At 47.4% G+C, this 18345-nt stretch overlaps 1 protein-coding gene across 2 annotated transcripts in view; it reads right to left on the bottom strand.

Moving 5' to 3' along the window:
• Nucleotides 1-18345, bottom strand: part of CEP350 (centrosomal protein 350) — a 1459870-nt gene that overhangs the window by 1019365 nt on the left and 422160 nt on the right. For both annotated transcript variants that reach the window (XM_086955422.1, XM_086955428.1), the window contains exon 14: nucleotides 6942-7075. In XM_086955422.1, coding sequence (XP_086811548.1) covers nucleotides 6942-7075 — 134 coding nt within the window. The remainder of the gene's footprint in view (nucleotides 1-6941; nucleotides 7076-18345) is intronic.

The following is an 18345-nucleotide window of genomic DNA, read 5'->3' as shown; positions in this document are numbered from 1 at the left end:
CTACAGCCAGAGGGAGACCCCGGCCTGGATTATCCATCCACCCCGACGACAGTACGACCCGCCTGGGCTGAACATAGTAGCGGCGACCGACCCCTCCCGTGAGACGGACGGCATTACCCATCTGCCGATAAAGGACTTTGTGGGGCAGTCCAGACTAGTAATTGAAAGCAGTGGCTTGAGCCATAAACATTCTAGAGAGCCAGGGAGGTGAAAGAACTGAGAACACTTCCACGAGAAGGACGGCCCCTTGGGACCCTATTGGGTGCCATTTTGGAGTCGTAGTCCGCCCGCCTCGGGCGCCCGAGACCAGGAGCGGGCACCTACGGGACACTGAGCTACACAGCGACACTCTTGTCGAGGCTGCCCTTGGTACACTCGCTGGCCTGCAGACCCCACTCAACAACGAGCTCCTGAACAATACCCTGGGGCGGCACTGTCGCACCGACATCTTGGGAACACATGGCCTCTCCTCATGGCGGGCAAGGGGACCAAAAGCTCGTCAACACAGTCGAAATTGGACAAGTTTGCTTATAGCCAACAAGGACAATCGCAGGTTAGCGGCCGACACTCCACGGGTGCAACTCCGGACGTGGAGGGCAACAAAAAAGTGACGCTGGAGGACATTATGAAAACTCTTTCGGAGGTAAAGACGACGGTGGGCTCCATTTCCTCTGAGGTCACTCTGCTGAGGGCGGACTTTCAAAAAATTACCGAGAGGGTTTCGCAAGTGGAAGTGGTTACGAAGTCGCTTATCCAGGACACCTCAGACTTACAAGTGGCTATGGAGCGTATGGAAAAAGTCACAAAACTGCTACGTGACAAGTTGGACGACCAGGAAGGGCGTTCCCGCAGAAACAACGTGCGCATTCTTGGCCTGCCGGAAACAGAGGGGAAAGGAGCCATGGACCTCTATGTCGAGGACCTCATAAAAAATAAACTGCAACCTAAAGGTCTGTCCCATTTTTTCTCCGTTGAGAGAGCGCACCGGGTCCCGGGTGGGACGCCCCAGTCAGGTGCGACACCGAGACCTGTATTGGCTAGGTTATTCAACTTTAGGGACAGAGGCGCCATCTTGCAGGCGGCGAGGGTTTCTCCACCGGTCAAAATCCAGAACTCTACTTTAGCCTTCTTTCCGGATTATACGGCTGAGGTAGCCAGGCGCCGGAAGTCCTTCACGGAGGTAAAGAAAGCACTGCGAGACAAGGGCCTGCAGTATTCCATGTTGTTCCCCGCCAAATTGCGCCTTGTGGCCGAAGGAAAGGCATGGTTCTTTGATACGCCAGAAGTGGTGCGAGAATGGCTCGACGGGTGGCGGTAGGCAGGACAGCAACAACGTCCACACAGAGAGCGGTCACGTCATCGCAATGATAAACAAGCGGACGGCCAGCATGCCCAACCTTCACACCAAACGGAGGCTTCTGGACTGGACTCCGATCTAGAAAGGGACCCTCTTGACTCTGGACAGCCGGCTTTGATCTAGAGGTGAACTCTACAGGGGTACATTTATGTGCAACACCAGGCTCCGGAGTGGCTAAGCTGAGTAGGGTGGGCATTAGCCGGTGCCTACAGGAGACTCGTCAACCCCACGAGCAAGTAACATAGTTGGGAATGGGGAAAAGCACTCTGCCAAGTTGGGGAAGCGGGCGGGGAATGGTCCGTGGAGCAGGGGAGCAGGGCGGGGGGCTTGTTTCGTTGTTAAAACTGTTAATTTTGTCATCATGTCTACTTTATGGTACACCACGCTGCTGCAGGTCGCACACTTATGGTACACTATCACACGGTGCCACCTTTGGATTGGGGGCGACAGCCCGTTTCACTGACTACACGTCCCAATGGCTCAACAGGTACAAGCAATGCCCAGTGAGGGCGCGACAGCGGTAACTGATGTGCCTCCATTCCGGGTGTTGACGTGGAATGTTCGGGTTTGGGAGATCAAATCAAAAGAGGTCTCGTCTTGCAGGCGATCAAACGTCAGAGACCTGACCTGGTGCTACTCCAGGAGACGCACCTTGCAGGGTCCACGTGTAAAGCACTCAACAGGCGGGGATATGTTATGGCGGTACATTCAGAATTTACATCGGGCTCCAGGGGCACTGGGATACTCATGAAAAAAACATCGTCCTTTCTTATAGGGGGACACAAACTAGACGACCAGGGTCGCTTCGCGGCGCTACATGGACAATGGGAGGGTCGGCCACTGAATGTGGTCTCAGTATACATTCCCCCGGCGCTTCACTCGCTGCCAGCACTTGGTAAATTTCTCCTAGACCTCCCGGAGGGGGACACAATAATTGGGGGAGATTTTAACGCCGTAATGGACCAGACACTGGACACTTTGCCCGTGCGTACTCGCTCGGGTGGTTCGGCCACACTTCCCGACTTTGTAGAGGCGATGGGCCTTACGGATGTATGGCGACATTTACACCCAACGACCTCACATTTCACATACTACTCTGCTGTACATAGGAGCCTTTCACGAATCGATTATTTCCTATTCCAGGGGCTGGGTTTAGGTTTAGTGGACAAAATGGAAATTCTGCTGAGGGGTATTTCTGACCATTCTCCGATTTCCCTATCGCTTACCACCAGGGGGAAGAAGAGTGCGAGGACCTACCCACTGTACCCCAATTATTTGAAGATCCCTGAGATACGAAAAAAGCTTAAGCGAGCCACTGTACAATACTTTGCCGAAAATGAGGGGACCGTTTCTTCGCCCTCTATCCTTTGGAAGGCCTACAAAACTGTTCTGAGGGGGGAGGCGATTGCATCCATTACGGGTCACAAAAGGGATTCGAGACAGGAGCTCACGGAACTGGAACTCACACTCCACAACGCAAATATCACCCACATGTCGAACCCCACACCGGAGACGACACACCTGCTGCAACTCCGCCAACAGCAGTACCACGATCACCTCAAAACGACCGTCCAAACTCAACAGGCGAGCACGCTTCATAGGGTATATGATGTAGGAGACAAAGCCGGGAAAATGCTGGCATGGCTGGACAAGAGAGGAGGTAGCAACAGAGGCATACAGATGCTATACACACACGATGGTCAACTACAGAAACACCCTGAACACATAGTGCACACTTTGGCGGACCACTTCCAACACATATACACCCCAGACCGTGACGTCACTGCACAGACAGCGATGCTTTCCCTAGAAAATATCGTCATCCCTACACTCACACATGAGACGCAACAAGACTTAGATGCTGACCTTTCGGAAGAGGAAATTCAATTGGCGATCCAGAGCTTGCAATCGGGTAAAGCGCTGGGCCCCAATGGCCTACCTGTGGAATGGTACAAGGCGATGGCTCCCGCGCTGAGCAAACCATTGCTAAACATGTATAACGACAGCCTTGACAGGGCGGCTCTGCCGCTTGACCAACGCACTGCCACCATAGTGGCTATCCCTAAACCGGGTAAGCCGCCGACTGCGTGCACCTCCTACCGCCCCATTTCCCTGCTCAATGTGGAGGCTAAAATTCTCGCTAAGATCATGGCCAGCCGACTTACACACCATCTTAACACACTGATTCACCCTGACCAGTCGGGCTTTATGCCACACAGGAGCACGGCCATGAATTTGAGAAGGGTTCATGGGGTACTGGCACGCGCGCACCTCCTTAGTGAACCAACAGTGATCCTCTCCCTCGATGCCACTATGGCCTTCGACTTAGTGGAGTGGGAATACCTGTTCGCGGTGCTTACCCGTATGGGCTTCGGACCAAAATTTCAGGCATGGATACGCCTGCTGTACACACTGCCAGTGGCACAGGTGGTCGCTAATGGACACATCTCATCGTCTTTCCCGCTGAGGCGGGGGACGAGACAGGGGTGCCCATTGTCTCCGTTACTCTTCGCCCTAGTACTGGAGCCTTTAGCAATTCTGATCAGAGCTACACCGCTGTTTCGAGGGATCACGTGGAAAGAGGGATGGGAAGATAAGATCTCCCTATATGCCGACGACATGCTCATTTACATGGTTGACCCTGAGGCTGGAATTCCTGCCTTACTGCAGCTTTGTAACACACACGGGGCGGCATCAGGTTACACGCTAAACTGGACTAAATCTGTGGTATATGTACTCCAGGGCCCAGAGCCATTATTACGGGAAGACTGCCCCCTGACCTTAACAACGTCCTCCTTTAAATATCTGGGTATACACATCACAAGAAGCGCCACCGACTTCTATAATACAAATTTAAAGCCCCCTCTAGAGCGTCTGAAAGCTGATGTCAAACACTGGGCGACTCTCCCCTTGACCCTTCTGGGGAGGGCGGCTTTATACAAAATGATGGCGCTTCCCAGGTTTTTGTATGTTTTGGAGAACACCCCGCACTTGGTTGCACCACACTACTTTAAACAGATTGCAGCGCTGGTCTCCAGCCTCCTCTGGAACAATGGTCCAGCGCGTATCGCCCATGATAAGCTGGTGAGGAGTTGGTACGGAGGAGGGATCGCATTGCCTAACGTCCAACTGTACTACTGGGCGGCCCAACTTAAGATCATTAACCTCTGGGTACATGCCTCACGTGACGATCCGGCGTACAAGGCTGATTGGTCACAGCTAGGGACAGACGGCATGCTCTCAGTCCTGTATAATAAAGCCCAAGTCAGACAACTGGTCGGCCCGACGCTCCACACGGCTACGTTGTGGCACAAGGCACAGTCACGATTGGGTTGGGCGGGCAAACTTACCAAGCTAACGCCACTGTGGGATACCAAGCTATTGGGTAACCTTAGAACATGTAAAGGGTTTGCACAGTGGGATCGCATAGGAATCTCCACGGTGGGGGACCTGTGGGACAAGGGTACGGTGATTGCTCTACCGCAGCTTCAACAGCAATATGGTCTGGGCCACACCGAGACATTCAGATACATACAGATAAGTCACGCACTACTCCTGGCGATTCCGCAGGGCACTGATCTTCCAGAGTCGTCACCGTTAGAGGACAGGATACTGACGGAATTTATGCCACAGAGCGCTACTTCCCTTACCTATAAAAAGTTGGTCAACAATCTGGTAGATCCCACACTACAGCTACAGGAGAGATGGATAAGGGAGATAGGGGAGGTTGATGAGACGGAGTGGAATGAGGCACTCGCCTCACCGAAGGAAGTGGGTATATCGGCGAAATTTAGGCTCATACAACTTAAAATTCTACACCGAGTCTATTACACGAGGACACTACTGCACAGGATACAACGGGCGCCTCAGCCATTTTGCCTCAGGGGGTGCGGGGAGGAGGGGACTCTGTACCACACCCTGTGGGAATGTCCACTGATACAGGAGTATTGGAAACAAGTTTTGCGTACAGTTTCTCAAGCAATTAAAGTATCAGTCCTACCTGAACCTCGTAAATGCCTATTGAACATTTGGGACCCCAATGATTTAGACCGATATGGGCAGTTGTGGGTCACATTGGCCATTACAGTAGCAAAGAGAGACATTGCGCAAAAATGGGGTGCTCAGGATCTGCCTACAGCGGCAAGATGGGCCAAGAATAAGGACATGCTGATGGTAATGGAAAGAGCAGTGTATGTACTTAGGGCAAGCCCCAGGAAATGGAATAAGATCTGGGCTCCCTGGAACAGCTACAGAGGGGACATCTGTGAACCTCTGCCAGAGGACGAGGATTTGGACTCCGAGGAGGAGGATGATTAATAGGGTGGATGTTGTGCTTTTTATACATTGGGCTATCGTACGACTGCTTCTGTTTGGGTACCGAACTGTGAAGATCTTTTTATAGACTGCTCTATCTGTCATCACACGTTATATGATGACAAATACGTTGATTTTTGTACCTTAGTTTTCATTGTTTGTTATTTTTTCTGTTTCGTTAATCTCAGTCTAACTGTGACCATAACTTATCATGAAGATTAGTTTCGAGGGGGGCGCTTTAGTTAGAACTGATGCGAATTACTGTTGTTCCACACGCTGCACTGGGACCGATTACTGCTATGACGTTTCAATACTTGAATGAACACCGTCCAGTACAGCTTTTAACCAAGCATCACCATACTTTGCTACCAGTATACTATGTAATGAGATTGAAATGCATCCTTCTACGATATTGTGTGTTTCAATGATGTCTTCATGTCAATAAAGATTTTCAAAAAAAAAAAAACGTTTTTAGAGAGAACGAGGGGTCAGTGGATAGCGCAAGAGTGTTATGGGAGGTGTTTAAAGTGACCATTAGGGGATCTTGTATTGGGACCCAATCCGGGGTGTTGCGTGATATTCGAAGGAGAATTAAAAAATTTGCATCGTGTAGCTCTAAACTAGAACACTAGTATGAATCTGATCCTTCCACCGCTAAACTGGCTCCAATACCGGAACTTGTCACGGAACAGAACAATACGGTTGACCAGGAGCTACTGCACTGCTCCTGCCGAGAACTGCTCGCTAATATGGCGAGGGAGGCTGCCCTGGTCGCTCCATTGTGCAAAAACTGCAGAGCTGCACAGTCAGGAGCATATAACAGAACTGTTAGTCGAGGATGGGGTAGCCCGCTATTCGACAACAGAGCTCTGCGATACCGTTTTACAGTTTTACACCCGAAAAAAAGAAGAAGAAAAAAGTATAATGGGTACTCCCAGTTGACCACAGGGAATGACTCAAACATGATAAGCTTGCTTGATGCAAAAGAGCAAGATTTGGGGGCAGAGATGAGAATTCTGCAATGCATAAAACATTGTTTAAGAAGAATCACACTGATCAGCTTATGCTCACCACTGCCAGGAGAGAGACATTTGTTCCAGAACACTGTGAAGAAATTAACTAAATCATTTACTGCTCTCCGTCAAAAACATGCAAGCGTGCTAATTCAATAAAAAATATAAAACTCCTAAAGTGCAACAATTGAATAATCAGGGCAAACAGGGAATAATATATGAAAACGAAAAGAGAGGCACCTGTGCTTTCTACTTACTTTCTGCTCCAACTTTCTTCTTGGAAGAGACGGAGGAGCGAGTGGACCTTCCAGACTGAGCGTTAGAGGAATTCTGGGATGTAGAAGTCCTAATGGGAAGCTCTTCCAGAACGCTAGAATTGCTGCTTTCGCCACTGAAAATGAGAGATTGCACATTAAGACTTGAAGCTTCAGTACATACTTCACTGTAACAGGTTCACAGATACAAGTGACAGAGATGAAATACAAGCATGAAAGCTCAGATGAGGCAATATCATTAAGGCAGAAAAAGCACAGAGATGATGCAAGCATGCAGAGAAAATAGACCATGAAAGCAGAAAAGTAAGTCTTCATTGATCAACAGAATAAGGAAACTGAGGATGATGTGATTAGGGAGGTGTTCACTTGAGGGTTAAGGAGGACAGGCAGGTGGTCACATATACTTGGTCAATATAGGAAAGGATTAAAGAAAAGGGGTAACCCTGTGTCCCTCAGAACCTGGGTAGTTACTGATTAAATACAAAAGTGGTTCTGTTGGGTAAGACACATTACTTTGATATTGCTATTGAATGCAATTTGTGATTACAAACTCTCTGATACATATATGCAATGAGAAATAAATGCTCAAGCAATCTTATGATAAAGTTCATATAGCCAAGTGGTGAATTTCATGTAATTTTATATCAGAATGTATTCAGGTTACATCAGAATTAATTCATTCAATGATAACATTTGATTCATAATTTGGCCGTCAATAACAAGTGAAGTTTAGTGACAATTGGTGATAGGTGCTCAGTGCATGAAGCAATGTACAGTGAAAACAAATAATACATATATACAATTATGTACAAGAATTAGGTTGGTAAGAAGGTATTTCTCATCCATGGAATCCTAGTGTTTTTTTAGGGGATCCTGGAGGTTCTGGACCTCTGGTGGGTGTCGACGTTTTGACCCTAATGCACCCCAGTTGGTGGTCACAGCGGGTCTTTTTCAAGACAGGTATGTGAAGGTAGACAGTCTGAAATGTATAAGGAGTATGTGTATCAGAGAGAAATAGAGTGCACTGAACGTTGCATCTTGAGTGAAATGGTGAGCTAAGGATACTCACATTTTGATCAGGAGGAGGGGTCTCTGCCTGATTGGGTGCCGCCAGATGGCTGGTCAAGTCTAGATAGGGAGGAAGGGGAGATCATGGCTTAGATCATAATCCAGAGTGAAATTGGATAAAGTGTCCATATTTCATGGTTAACTAATTGGAGAGGATGTTCGCTGGTGTGATTGCGCAACTAGAACTGATGTGAACCCAGTGTGAAATCTAAAGGCATGCATGTAAACCTAGGTAAACAACTACCTGAAAATATTATGCGGAGGCGGTGTGCTCTAGGGGTAGGTGAAACAAAAATGGACTGCCGCCCATTATGGGGATCCATGCCAAGTATCCCGGTTTGTGACAGGGGGCGGAGTGCATCATTAAATAAGCAGATTAGAACCAGTTGAGAAATAATTGCCGAAGTACGACTCGAAGGAGTAGGGGCTATATGAACCCTGAGCAAGTGGATGTGTTTGCGGAGATAAGCAGTTAAAACAAATTAATCAAAACGGGTGCCGTGTTACCCAGTGCATGTGCAGAATAAACAACTTAGTGAGCCTGCTCCCTAACTAGTGGGTAGCGAGGGTCAATGAGAAACCAGGCCGGGGTGAAGATCTTACTCGTGGTAATCGTAGTCAGTGAGAGAAGAGGTGCCGATTCCCTTTCTCTCTCCCGGGTGAGTGAAGCGCTGTCTACCCGATTGAACCGCGGCGGATAAAAGCAGTTCAAGTGACTCGTGCAGGTCGGGCGCGTACGTTGCTACGCGACAGCGTGTAGAGCCTAACTGTATCACGCAGTGCGCGTGATGACGTTGGAACTAAACAGCTACAGCGCACTTAGAACTCATATCGTAATGCAGTGAGTGTTGGAAAGGGCACAATTAAAGGGTGTTGTTCTTAGGTGCGAAGCATAAATGTACAAGTGATTGACGATTGGGTACAATCTTGTGACATTCAATGTACAAATGTTTGAAACAGAATGGTCGTCCATATGACATTAAATAATACAGTTTGATTGCTATCTACATGGAGTCATATAGACACTGAGGATTAGAATATTTGTAATATAATTGTAGTAGTGCACAAATGTACAGATGGGTGACAAATTTAGGACAATTCGGATGTGTAAAGGCACAATCTTTCACCGTTCAGTGTACACAATATTGATACTGTGTGACCTAATTATTGCATTACTATTAAGGGCAATAGTACAATATAACCACGGCGTCATACAGACACTAATCTTCAGGATATTAGATAAAGGTAATGTCTACTATGTCCGAGTCAGGTGTAAGTACATGGAGACACCTGGGTTTGTTAGACACATTTGTGGTGGGTAAAAGAAAAATCATGTAACAGTAAACATCAAAGTCTCTATGCATCAATTAAGAACTGTGTTGGTATGTGTAGATCGATGCAATTGTTGGGAATCTATACACTCATGTGCAAAATCGGATGTAGACACTAATATTCAGAGAAGGAGCAAATTTAATGAAAACACTGTGATTAGGTGTACCATATAATATAATATGACGAAAAATGTCAACAGAAGGCAAGTGGAGCTCTTATAACAGGCCCATCTGTTTAGATATCTCATCATGTTCGTTCAAGCCAGCTGATACAGAGTAAAGGACATGTATCCATTTGCATTCTTTCCTGTTAAGCGCAGAAGTCATTGATCCGCCCCTTGGGTTGGCATTGATTTTTTTCCAGCACTCTCCAACGTATGCTTTCTGGACAATGGTCAGAGTTTGTAAAATGGTCCACTAAGGTTGCTCCCTGCACTTTACAACGAATTTTACTCATATGTTGCAGAACGCTCGTCTTTACTTTTTGTGTGGTTTGCCCAACATACGGTTTGTCAGAGGGACAGAGAATCATGTAGATCACATTTGTAGTGTTGCAGTTCGTTAATGAGGGCAGGTTGTATGTTTTATTCTTGTATGCGAGCGCAGATCCCTCTATGCTTAGTGGACATGCTTTGCATGTGCCACATTTGAAATGGCCCACGATGGGTGGTAGCCCTAGCTGATCTCGGAGGCTCAGTGGTTTGGGTGGGTCAAGGAAGGCCTTCACAACACTGTCCTTCACATTGCGTCCTCTTATAAATGCAAACAAGGGGCTCTCTTCCATATTTAATTCAGAAGGCACCAGGTTCCAGTATTTCATCACGATTTCTTTGTCATGTTGCTCTTTGAGTGGAAAGTGGTGACGCATACCATGTTGGTTGTGGCTTGCCTTTTTTCTTTGGGGTTAAGGAGTTGTTCTCTGGGGCAGTACCAAGCTCTCTTCTTTGCACGTGTGAGGAGGCCCAGTGGATAGCCACGTTCACGTAGGCGTTTAGTCAGTGTCTCACTCTCTTTGAAGAAGTCCTCCCTTCCGGTGGGCTGAGTCCACCGGAAAAAGAATTAATGATAAAAAAGGAACCGCGCATCCCTACTATCCATACGCTGCCTAAAGTGCACAAGAGCTTGGTCAACCTGCCTGGCAGACCGATCATATCCGGCTGTGGTTCTGTCTTGGAACCGGTTAATCAATTCATAGATCATTTCCTTCAGTCCATGGTGTCGGAGAACAAGTCATACGTCCATGATTCTATGCATATCATCCAGTTGCTAGAAAATCAACCATACGACAAAGCCACGCAGTTCATGGTCACACTGGATGTCGCTTCACTTCACACCTCCATACCTCAGGATAAAGCCATAAAAGTCATTCATACCATGCTTGATAAACGCCCTGCACCACATTGGATACCTACAAGCTTCATAATCAATCTTCTGGAGATTGCGATGAAGAAAAACTATGTCATTTTTAAACAGCAATTCTATCTCCAGTGCAAAGGAGTGGCAATGAGTGCTACCTACGCACTGAGCCTGGCAAATCTGTATATGGACAACTATGAGGAGGAGCACCTATACACAGAGGAAAACCCCTACATCAACTCAATAGCGATCTGGAAAAGATATATTGACGATGTCATTATGATTTGGTCAGGAACAGAATCCGACCTACAGGGTTTCTTTGAATGGTTGAATAAAAGATGCAACGACATTCAGTTTACCATCACCTATGACCGGAACAACATTGCATTCCTTGACCTCACATTTCAAGTGGAGAATGGCTTGATATACTGTGATCTTTACAGGAAGAAAGGAACACATTGCTAAAGTATGACTTGCACCATCCCCGTAATCTACGAGACAACCTACCTTATGGACAATACCTGCGAATGAGGAGAAACTGTATAAAAAGGGAGGACTTCTTCAAAGAGAGTGAGACACTGACTAAACGCCTACGTGAACGTGGCAATCCACTGGGCCTACTCAGACGTGCAAAGAAGAGGGCTTGGTACTGCCCCAGAGAACAACTCCTTAACCCCAAAGAAAAAAGGCAAGCCACAACCAACATGGTATGCGTCACCACTTTCCACTCAAAGAGCGACATGACAAAGAAAATCGTGATGAAATACTGGAACCTGGTGCCTTCTGAATTAAATATGGAGGAGAGCCCCTTGTTTGCATTTAAAAGAGGACGCAATGTGAAGGACAGTGTTGTGAAGGCCTTCCTTGACCCACCCAAACCACTGAGCCTCCAAGATCAGCTGGTGCTACCACCCATCGTGGGCCATTTCAAATGCGGCACATGCAAAGCATGTCCACTAAGCATACAGGGACCTGTGCTCACATACAAGAATAAAACATACATTAACGAACTGCAACACTACCAATGTGATCTACGTGATTCTCTATCCCTGTGACAAACCGTATGTTGGGCAAACCACACAAAAAGTAAAGACGAGAGTTCTGCAACATATGAGTAAAATCCGTTGTACAGTGCAGGGAGCACCCTTAGTGGACCATTTTACAAACTCTGACCATTGTCCAGAAAGCATACGTTGGAGAGTGCTGGAAAAAATCAATGCCAACCCAAGAGGCGGATCAATGGCCTGTTATAAGAGCTCCACTTGCCTTCTGTTGACATTTTTCGTCATATTATATTATATGGTACACCTAATCATAGTGTTCTCATGAAATTTGCTCCTTCTCTGAACATTAGTGTCTACATCCGATTCAGCACATGGGTGTATAGATACCCAACAATTGCATCGATATACGCATACCAACACAATCCTGACTTGATGCATAGAGACTTTGATGTTTACTGTTACATGATTTTTCTTTTACCCACCACAAATGTGTCTATCAAACCCAGGTGTCTCCATGTACTTACACGTGACTCTGACATAGTAGACATTACCTTTATCTAATATCCTGAAGATTAGTGTCTGTATGACGCTGTGGTTATATTGTACTATTGCCCTTAATAGTAATGCAATAATTAGGTCACACAGTATCAGTATTGTGTACACTGAACGGTGTAAGATTGTCCCTTTATACATCCGAATTGGCCTAAATTTGTCACCCATCTGTACATTTGTGCACTACTACAATTATAATACAAATATTATGATCCTCAGTGTCTATAGGACTCCATGTAGATAGCAATCAAACTGTATTATGTCAGGTCACATGGACGACCATTCTGTTTCAAACATTTGTACATTGAATGTCACAAGATTGTACCCAATCGTCAATCACTTGTACATTTATACTTCGCAACTAAGAACAACACCCTTTAATTGCTCCCTTTCCAACACTCACTGCATTACGATATGAGTTCTAAGTGCGCTGTAGCTGTTTCATTCCAACGTCACCACGCGCACTGCCTGATACAGTTAGGCTCTACACGCTGTCGCCTAGCAACGTACGCACCCGACGTGCACGAGTCACTTGAACTGCTTTTATCCGCCACGGTTTAATCGGGTAGACAGCGCTTCACTCGCCCGGGAGAGAGGAAGAGAATCGGCATCTCTTCTCTCACGGACTACGTGTCAGAGTTTGAGCCATCAGTGGAACACTACCTTGCATCGCCCTTACACAGAGGTTTTGAACAAGAAAGACTACCATTCCCAGCATGCCCAGGAAGCATGTCACGTTCATGGCACAAGTCACGCAATTCCGGGAAACAAAGTCTTTGCCGAGGAAGCCGGCTTTGCTGATAATTCTTGCTGGATACTGCGAGTGGTTGGTATTTCTGACTAGCGGTAAGCCCCTTTTGTTGGTACTCGTTCCGAACCCTTGGTACCCCGTTCTGGGTTGGGTACAGGAATTTCTGGGTTACGTGTTGGAACACGTTGCATGCGTGTTTCTAACATATCGAAAGCTCTCTCGGCTGAGCGAGCTTTATCCCGTTGGTCGAGGCTGGCATTCCGTCATCTCACTGTGGGGAAATACAAAGACCTGGCAAGGACTTCCTAGCTGGAAGAGACTATTGTTCTGGGTCTCCTGCGGGGCAGTCATTAACTTTGAGATCGTTTGAAGGGACAGTTTGGGCTCAAACTGTTCATTGGCTTACCTACAGATTACCTGGATTACTGAACAATCTAGTGGTCGCTAGACGCTAGTGGAATACTTGAACTATTCCTTTTCAGCAGACTTCGTTAAGGGCGTATTAACCTTGCCTGCTGTTTATGTATGATTTCTCTCCACAACGTTTTTCCTATCTTTTTACCCAAGTACAGGAGAGACGAATAAGGGGTGTCATATCAGAGGGATTTGTCGGACTACGGAAGTGAGCACGTTCAGTGTTTGGTATGTTATAGGATTGCCTGTAGAATGACAAAGCAAGCACAGAGATGAGAGTTTCATTGTATGCCTTTTGTTTCCCTTTACAGTTGGTTAAATCCTTGGTATCACCACTATCTCTTCTCCTAATTTAAGGCCACTGCATTTTCCTTCACAGGTAGGGGTAAGGATATAAAGTACATTACGATATAAGGAAAGGACGTGGGTAGTTCTGGGCTCTGTGGACACGGGGTGTGTATTCTAAATATCTGTTATTGTCGTTTCAGATCTCCCTCCCCGCTGTCCCCTTACTTTCCTTGCCTGACTACCCTAGCAGTAAGTGTATGTAACTTCAGACTCTGGGGACGTTGTGAGGGGGAAGCCATAGGTACTTCAGCACAATCCCGAAGAGACCAGAAGCAGGAGCCTGACAGAATTACCGGCCCACGATTGCTTTTTTCTTCTTGATTGTGCTGAAACGAAAATGGCTACCTTAGACGACGTAATGGCAGCTCTGGCGTTGGTTCAAACAAAGTTATCAGCCTCCAACAGAGAAGAAGCAGCATGAAGAACTGAAAATGCTCAACTACGGGCTAGGATAGACAGAATACAGGTGAACCCTTTCGATGCTGGGGGGAGCCCTACCCCTTCCACCTCTGTGGTTGTAGAGATGCCCGCACAAATACCCTTGGCCCCCCCTGAGCGGTTCTATGGGGATAACAAGAAGGTGCAGGTATTCATGACCCAAGTGTTACTGCACTTTATGCGCAAACCAAAAATGTGCTCTACCAACCAGGCTAGAGTGGCCTTTCTGATCTCATATTTAGAGGGTGAAGCAGCACAGTGGGCAGTCCCTGTAGTCAGACGTGATGACCCTCTGCTCTACGATTGGGATGAGTTCCGATCGGAATTCGAGAAAACGTTTGATCGAAGGGCTGAAACTTTTACTGCTGATAGGGAGCTACTGGAATTGAAGCAGGGCAATGCAGAATTGGTGACATACCTTAACAGCTTTCGTTGACTGGTGGCAGAGACCGATTGGCCAGAGGCCAAACAATCTGCTCTCTATTATCAAGGTTTGAGTGATGAACTAAAGAATGTGTTCGCACACATCGATCCCCAACCCGCACCTGCTCCGCTCTCATTGAACTTACCTTACGTCTGGACCATAGGATGAAGGAGCGGAAGGGAGACGACAAGAAAAAGGACCGGTCTGTTATGCCCTATGAACGGGTCGGACAAGGTGAGAAAACATCACCTGAACCCATGGAAATCGGGGCTGTGAGGGCTTCATTGACGAGGAGTGAAAAGGATTACCGCCAGAAACAAGGCCTCTGCCTTTATTGTGGCAAAAAAGGGCACTACCTACGGGACTGTCCGATGAAACCTAAGCCTGGAAGGTTTAGAAATGGGCAAGTTGCAGCAGGAATCATAGATAAGGGGCCGGAAAACTACAATGCTTGAAGGTGGGAGAAGGGGAACCATCAAGCAGAAACATCATCCCTTCCATAACGCCAGTCTGTGATCAGGAGAAGAACCAATTGTTTCTTGACATGTCTATGGTTATAGCTTCTGAAGAAAAAGACATCAGTGCAATGGTGGATTCCGGCGCTACAGGCTGTTTCATGGACGTCGCAGAAGCCGAAAGTCTAGGAATGCTTTTTATTACCAAGAGTCATCCCGAAACTGTGTACGCTGTGGACGGAAAGGAATTAGAAGCCAGCCCATAAAATACCACACCCCTGAATACGAGCTTACCCACAATGGATACCATCATGAGAGACTGTCACTTAACATCATTAATGCACCACAATACGGCATCATATTTGTGCTTCCCTTGCTACAAAAACACGAGCCCTTCATACATTGGACCTTCAAAACTGTGCAGTTCAAGTCCGCATAATGTAAGGAACATTGTATTTCTGAGCCATATGGTCCTTCTCGGGCTTTGGCCTAGATACAACACATAGCCACTGCTGCCAAGAAGGAAGTGTCTCTACCTTCTTGCTACCAGGCATGCAAAGCTATATTCAGTGACACACAGGCCGCGGTGCTCCCGCCACACAGGGCGTATGATTGCAGAATAGATCTTCTCCCAGGGGCTGTGGTTCCTAATGGAAGGATTTATGCCCTCACGGTGCCAGAGAATGAGATCCTACGTGCTTATCTGGATTAATACCTTGCTGTTGGATACATAAGACCTTCGAGATCACCAGCAGCATCACCATTGTTTTTTATTCCGAAGGCCAACGGGGAAAAAAGATGCTGTATTGACTGCAGGGCTCTCAATACAATCAAATTGAAGAACCAGTATCCCTTGACATTAATTCCTGTTTTGTTGGAACAAGTGCGAGCCGCCAAGATATATACCAAACTTGATCTGAGAGGCGCCTACCACCTTGTTCGTATACGGTAAGGTGATGAATGGAAAACGGTATTCGAGATGCGGTATGGGCTATTTGAATACCTGGTAACGCCCTTTGGGCTATGTAATGCCCCGGCCGCATTTCAATACTTCTTAAATGAAGTATTGAGGGAATATCTCAACCATTACGTAGTGGTATCCATTGACAACATCTTGGTCTATTCAAACACGACTGAAGAGGAATATGCTACTTACCAGTATGCATCTGTTCTTGGCATGAAGGGCTGCTGACATTCATATCTGTGCATAGATCGCCGCCTAGTGTTGGGTCCGGATGATTGCACATTGTTGTCCTGGAAGAGTCTTCGAAGTATCACAAGATAGGTGGCTCCTCCCCTGGACTACAGTGCGCATGGGCATCCTCTCCATCCTCAGATTGTTTTTCGCCATTGTGGCAGAGATGGAGTGTAATACAGAAAGTGATGACCATGCCTGAAAATGATTCTGAGAGCTACAGCTGCGACAGGCACCGGGGAGGAGGGTGGGTGATATGAATGTCAGCAGACCTTCATGCCAAGAACAGATGCATACTGGTAAGTAGCATATTCCGTTCGAGGCATGAGGGCTGCTGAATTCATATCTGTGCATAGAATAAATAGCAGTTACCTCCTTACCAGCGGGTGCCCGTGCCAGCTGCAGCAGTCTGAAACAGAGTTCTGAGAACAGCCTGTCCTACAGCAGCTTGCTGTTTGGAGTGTACATCTTCGCAGTAGTGTTTGGTAAATGTATGTATGGTGGTCCATGTGGCTGCTCTACATAGATCCTCTAGAGGAATGTTACACAGGAAAGCCATGGAAGCCCCTAACTTGCGTGTGGAATGCGCTCTAGGGGGAACTGTTAACGTGCGCTTAGCCTTTTGATAACAGATCTGGATGCACTTAACAATCCACCTGGCTATACCTGACTTGGAGATGGGGTTGCCTTTATGTTGTGGAGAGAAGGCAACGAACAGCTGTTTAGTTTTCCGGAAGTCTTTTGTCCTGTCAATGTAATACAGGAGAGCCCTTTTGACATCCAAGGTGTGCAGTGCTCTGTCTGCCACTGAGTCAGGGTTAGAAAAGAAAACTGGCAGTTCTATGTTTTGGTTAAGGTGGAACTGCGAAACCACCTTTGGCATGAATTTAGGGTTGGTGCGAAGCACCACCCTATTCGCATGAATTTGCAGGTAGGGTTCCTGAATTGTGAGGGCTTGCAACTCACTGACCCTCCGCAGCGATGTAATAGCTATAAGGAAGGCCACCTTCCAGGTAAGAAACTGTATTTCACAGGAATGGAGTGGCTCAAAGGGTGGCCCCATGAGTCTGGTGAGAACGATGTTTAGGTTCCAGACTGGTGAAGAGGGGTGTCTGGGAGGGATTACTCTCTTAAGGCCTTCTAAAAAGGCTTTAATGGCAGGCACCCTGAAAACAGAAAGGTGCTGCCTGTTTTGAAAGTAAGCGGCTATGGCCGCCAAATGGATCCTGATTGAACTGTATGCCAGGTTGCATTGGTACAGATGCAACAAGTAACATATGATGTTTTGCGTAGACGCGTCCAACGGATTAATGTTAATTGTGGAGCAGTAAATAACAAACCGCTTCCATTTGGCTGCATAGCAGGCCCTGGTAGTCGGTCGTCTCGCCTCCCTGATGATGTCCATGCACTCAGGAGGCAAGTTGAGGTATCCAAACTCTATGACCTCAGGAGCCAAATCGCAAGGTTCAGCTGTTGTGGATCTGGGTGCTGAATGTCGCCATGGCTCTGCGTGAGGAGGCTGGGAGTGAGGTGCAGCCGCTGGTGAGGCACCACTGAAAGTTCCAGGAACGTGGTGTACCAAGCTTGCCGTGCCCACGTTGGAGCAACCAGGATGAGTGTCATGGAGTGCTGTCGCAGTTTGCGCGCCACCAGAGGTATGAGGGGGGATGGCGGAAAATCGTACGCAAATCTGCCTGACCAGTTCATCCATATCGCATTGCCCTGAGACTGCGGGTGTGGGAACCTGGCGGCGAAGTTTGGGCATTTTGCGTTCTCGCTTGTGGCGAAGAGGTCGATGTCTGGATGACCCCACCGTTGGAAGTATGGATGGAGTACTGACGGGTGGATCTCCCACTCGTGCATTTGATGACTGTGCCTGCTGAACAGGTCCGCCATCTGGTTGTCGACCCCCGGGAGATGCTCCGCCATGAGGAAGATGTTCCTCTGAATGGCCCACTTCCACATGCTCTGGGCTAGGTGAGACAATTGCGGGGAGTGCGTGCCTCCCTGCTTCTGGGTGTAATACATGGCGGTCATGTTGTCCGTCCGG

Source organism: Lissotriton vulgaris, chromosome 1_1 (assembly GCF_964263255.1).
Source record: "Lissotriton vulgaris chromosome 1_1, aLisVul1.2, whole genome shotgun sequence".
NCBI classification, from domain to species: Eukaryota; Metazoa; Chordata; class Amphibia; order Caudata; family Salamandridae; genus Lissotriton; species Lissotriton vulgaris.
The sequence above is the reverse complement of the archived record's forward strand: the minus strand, read 5'-3'. Positions and strand labels throughout refer to the sequence as shown.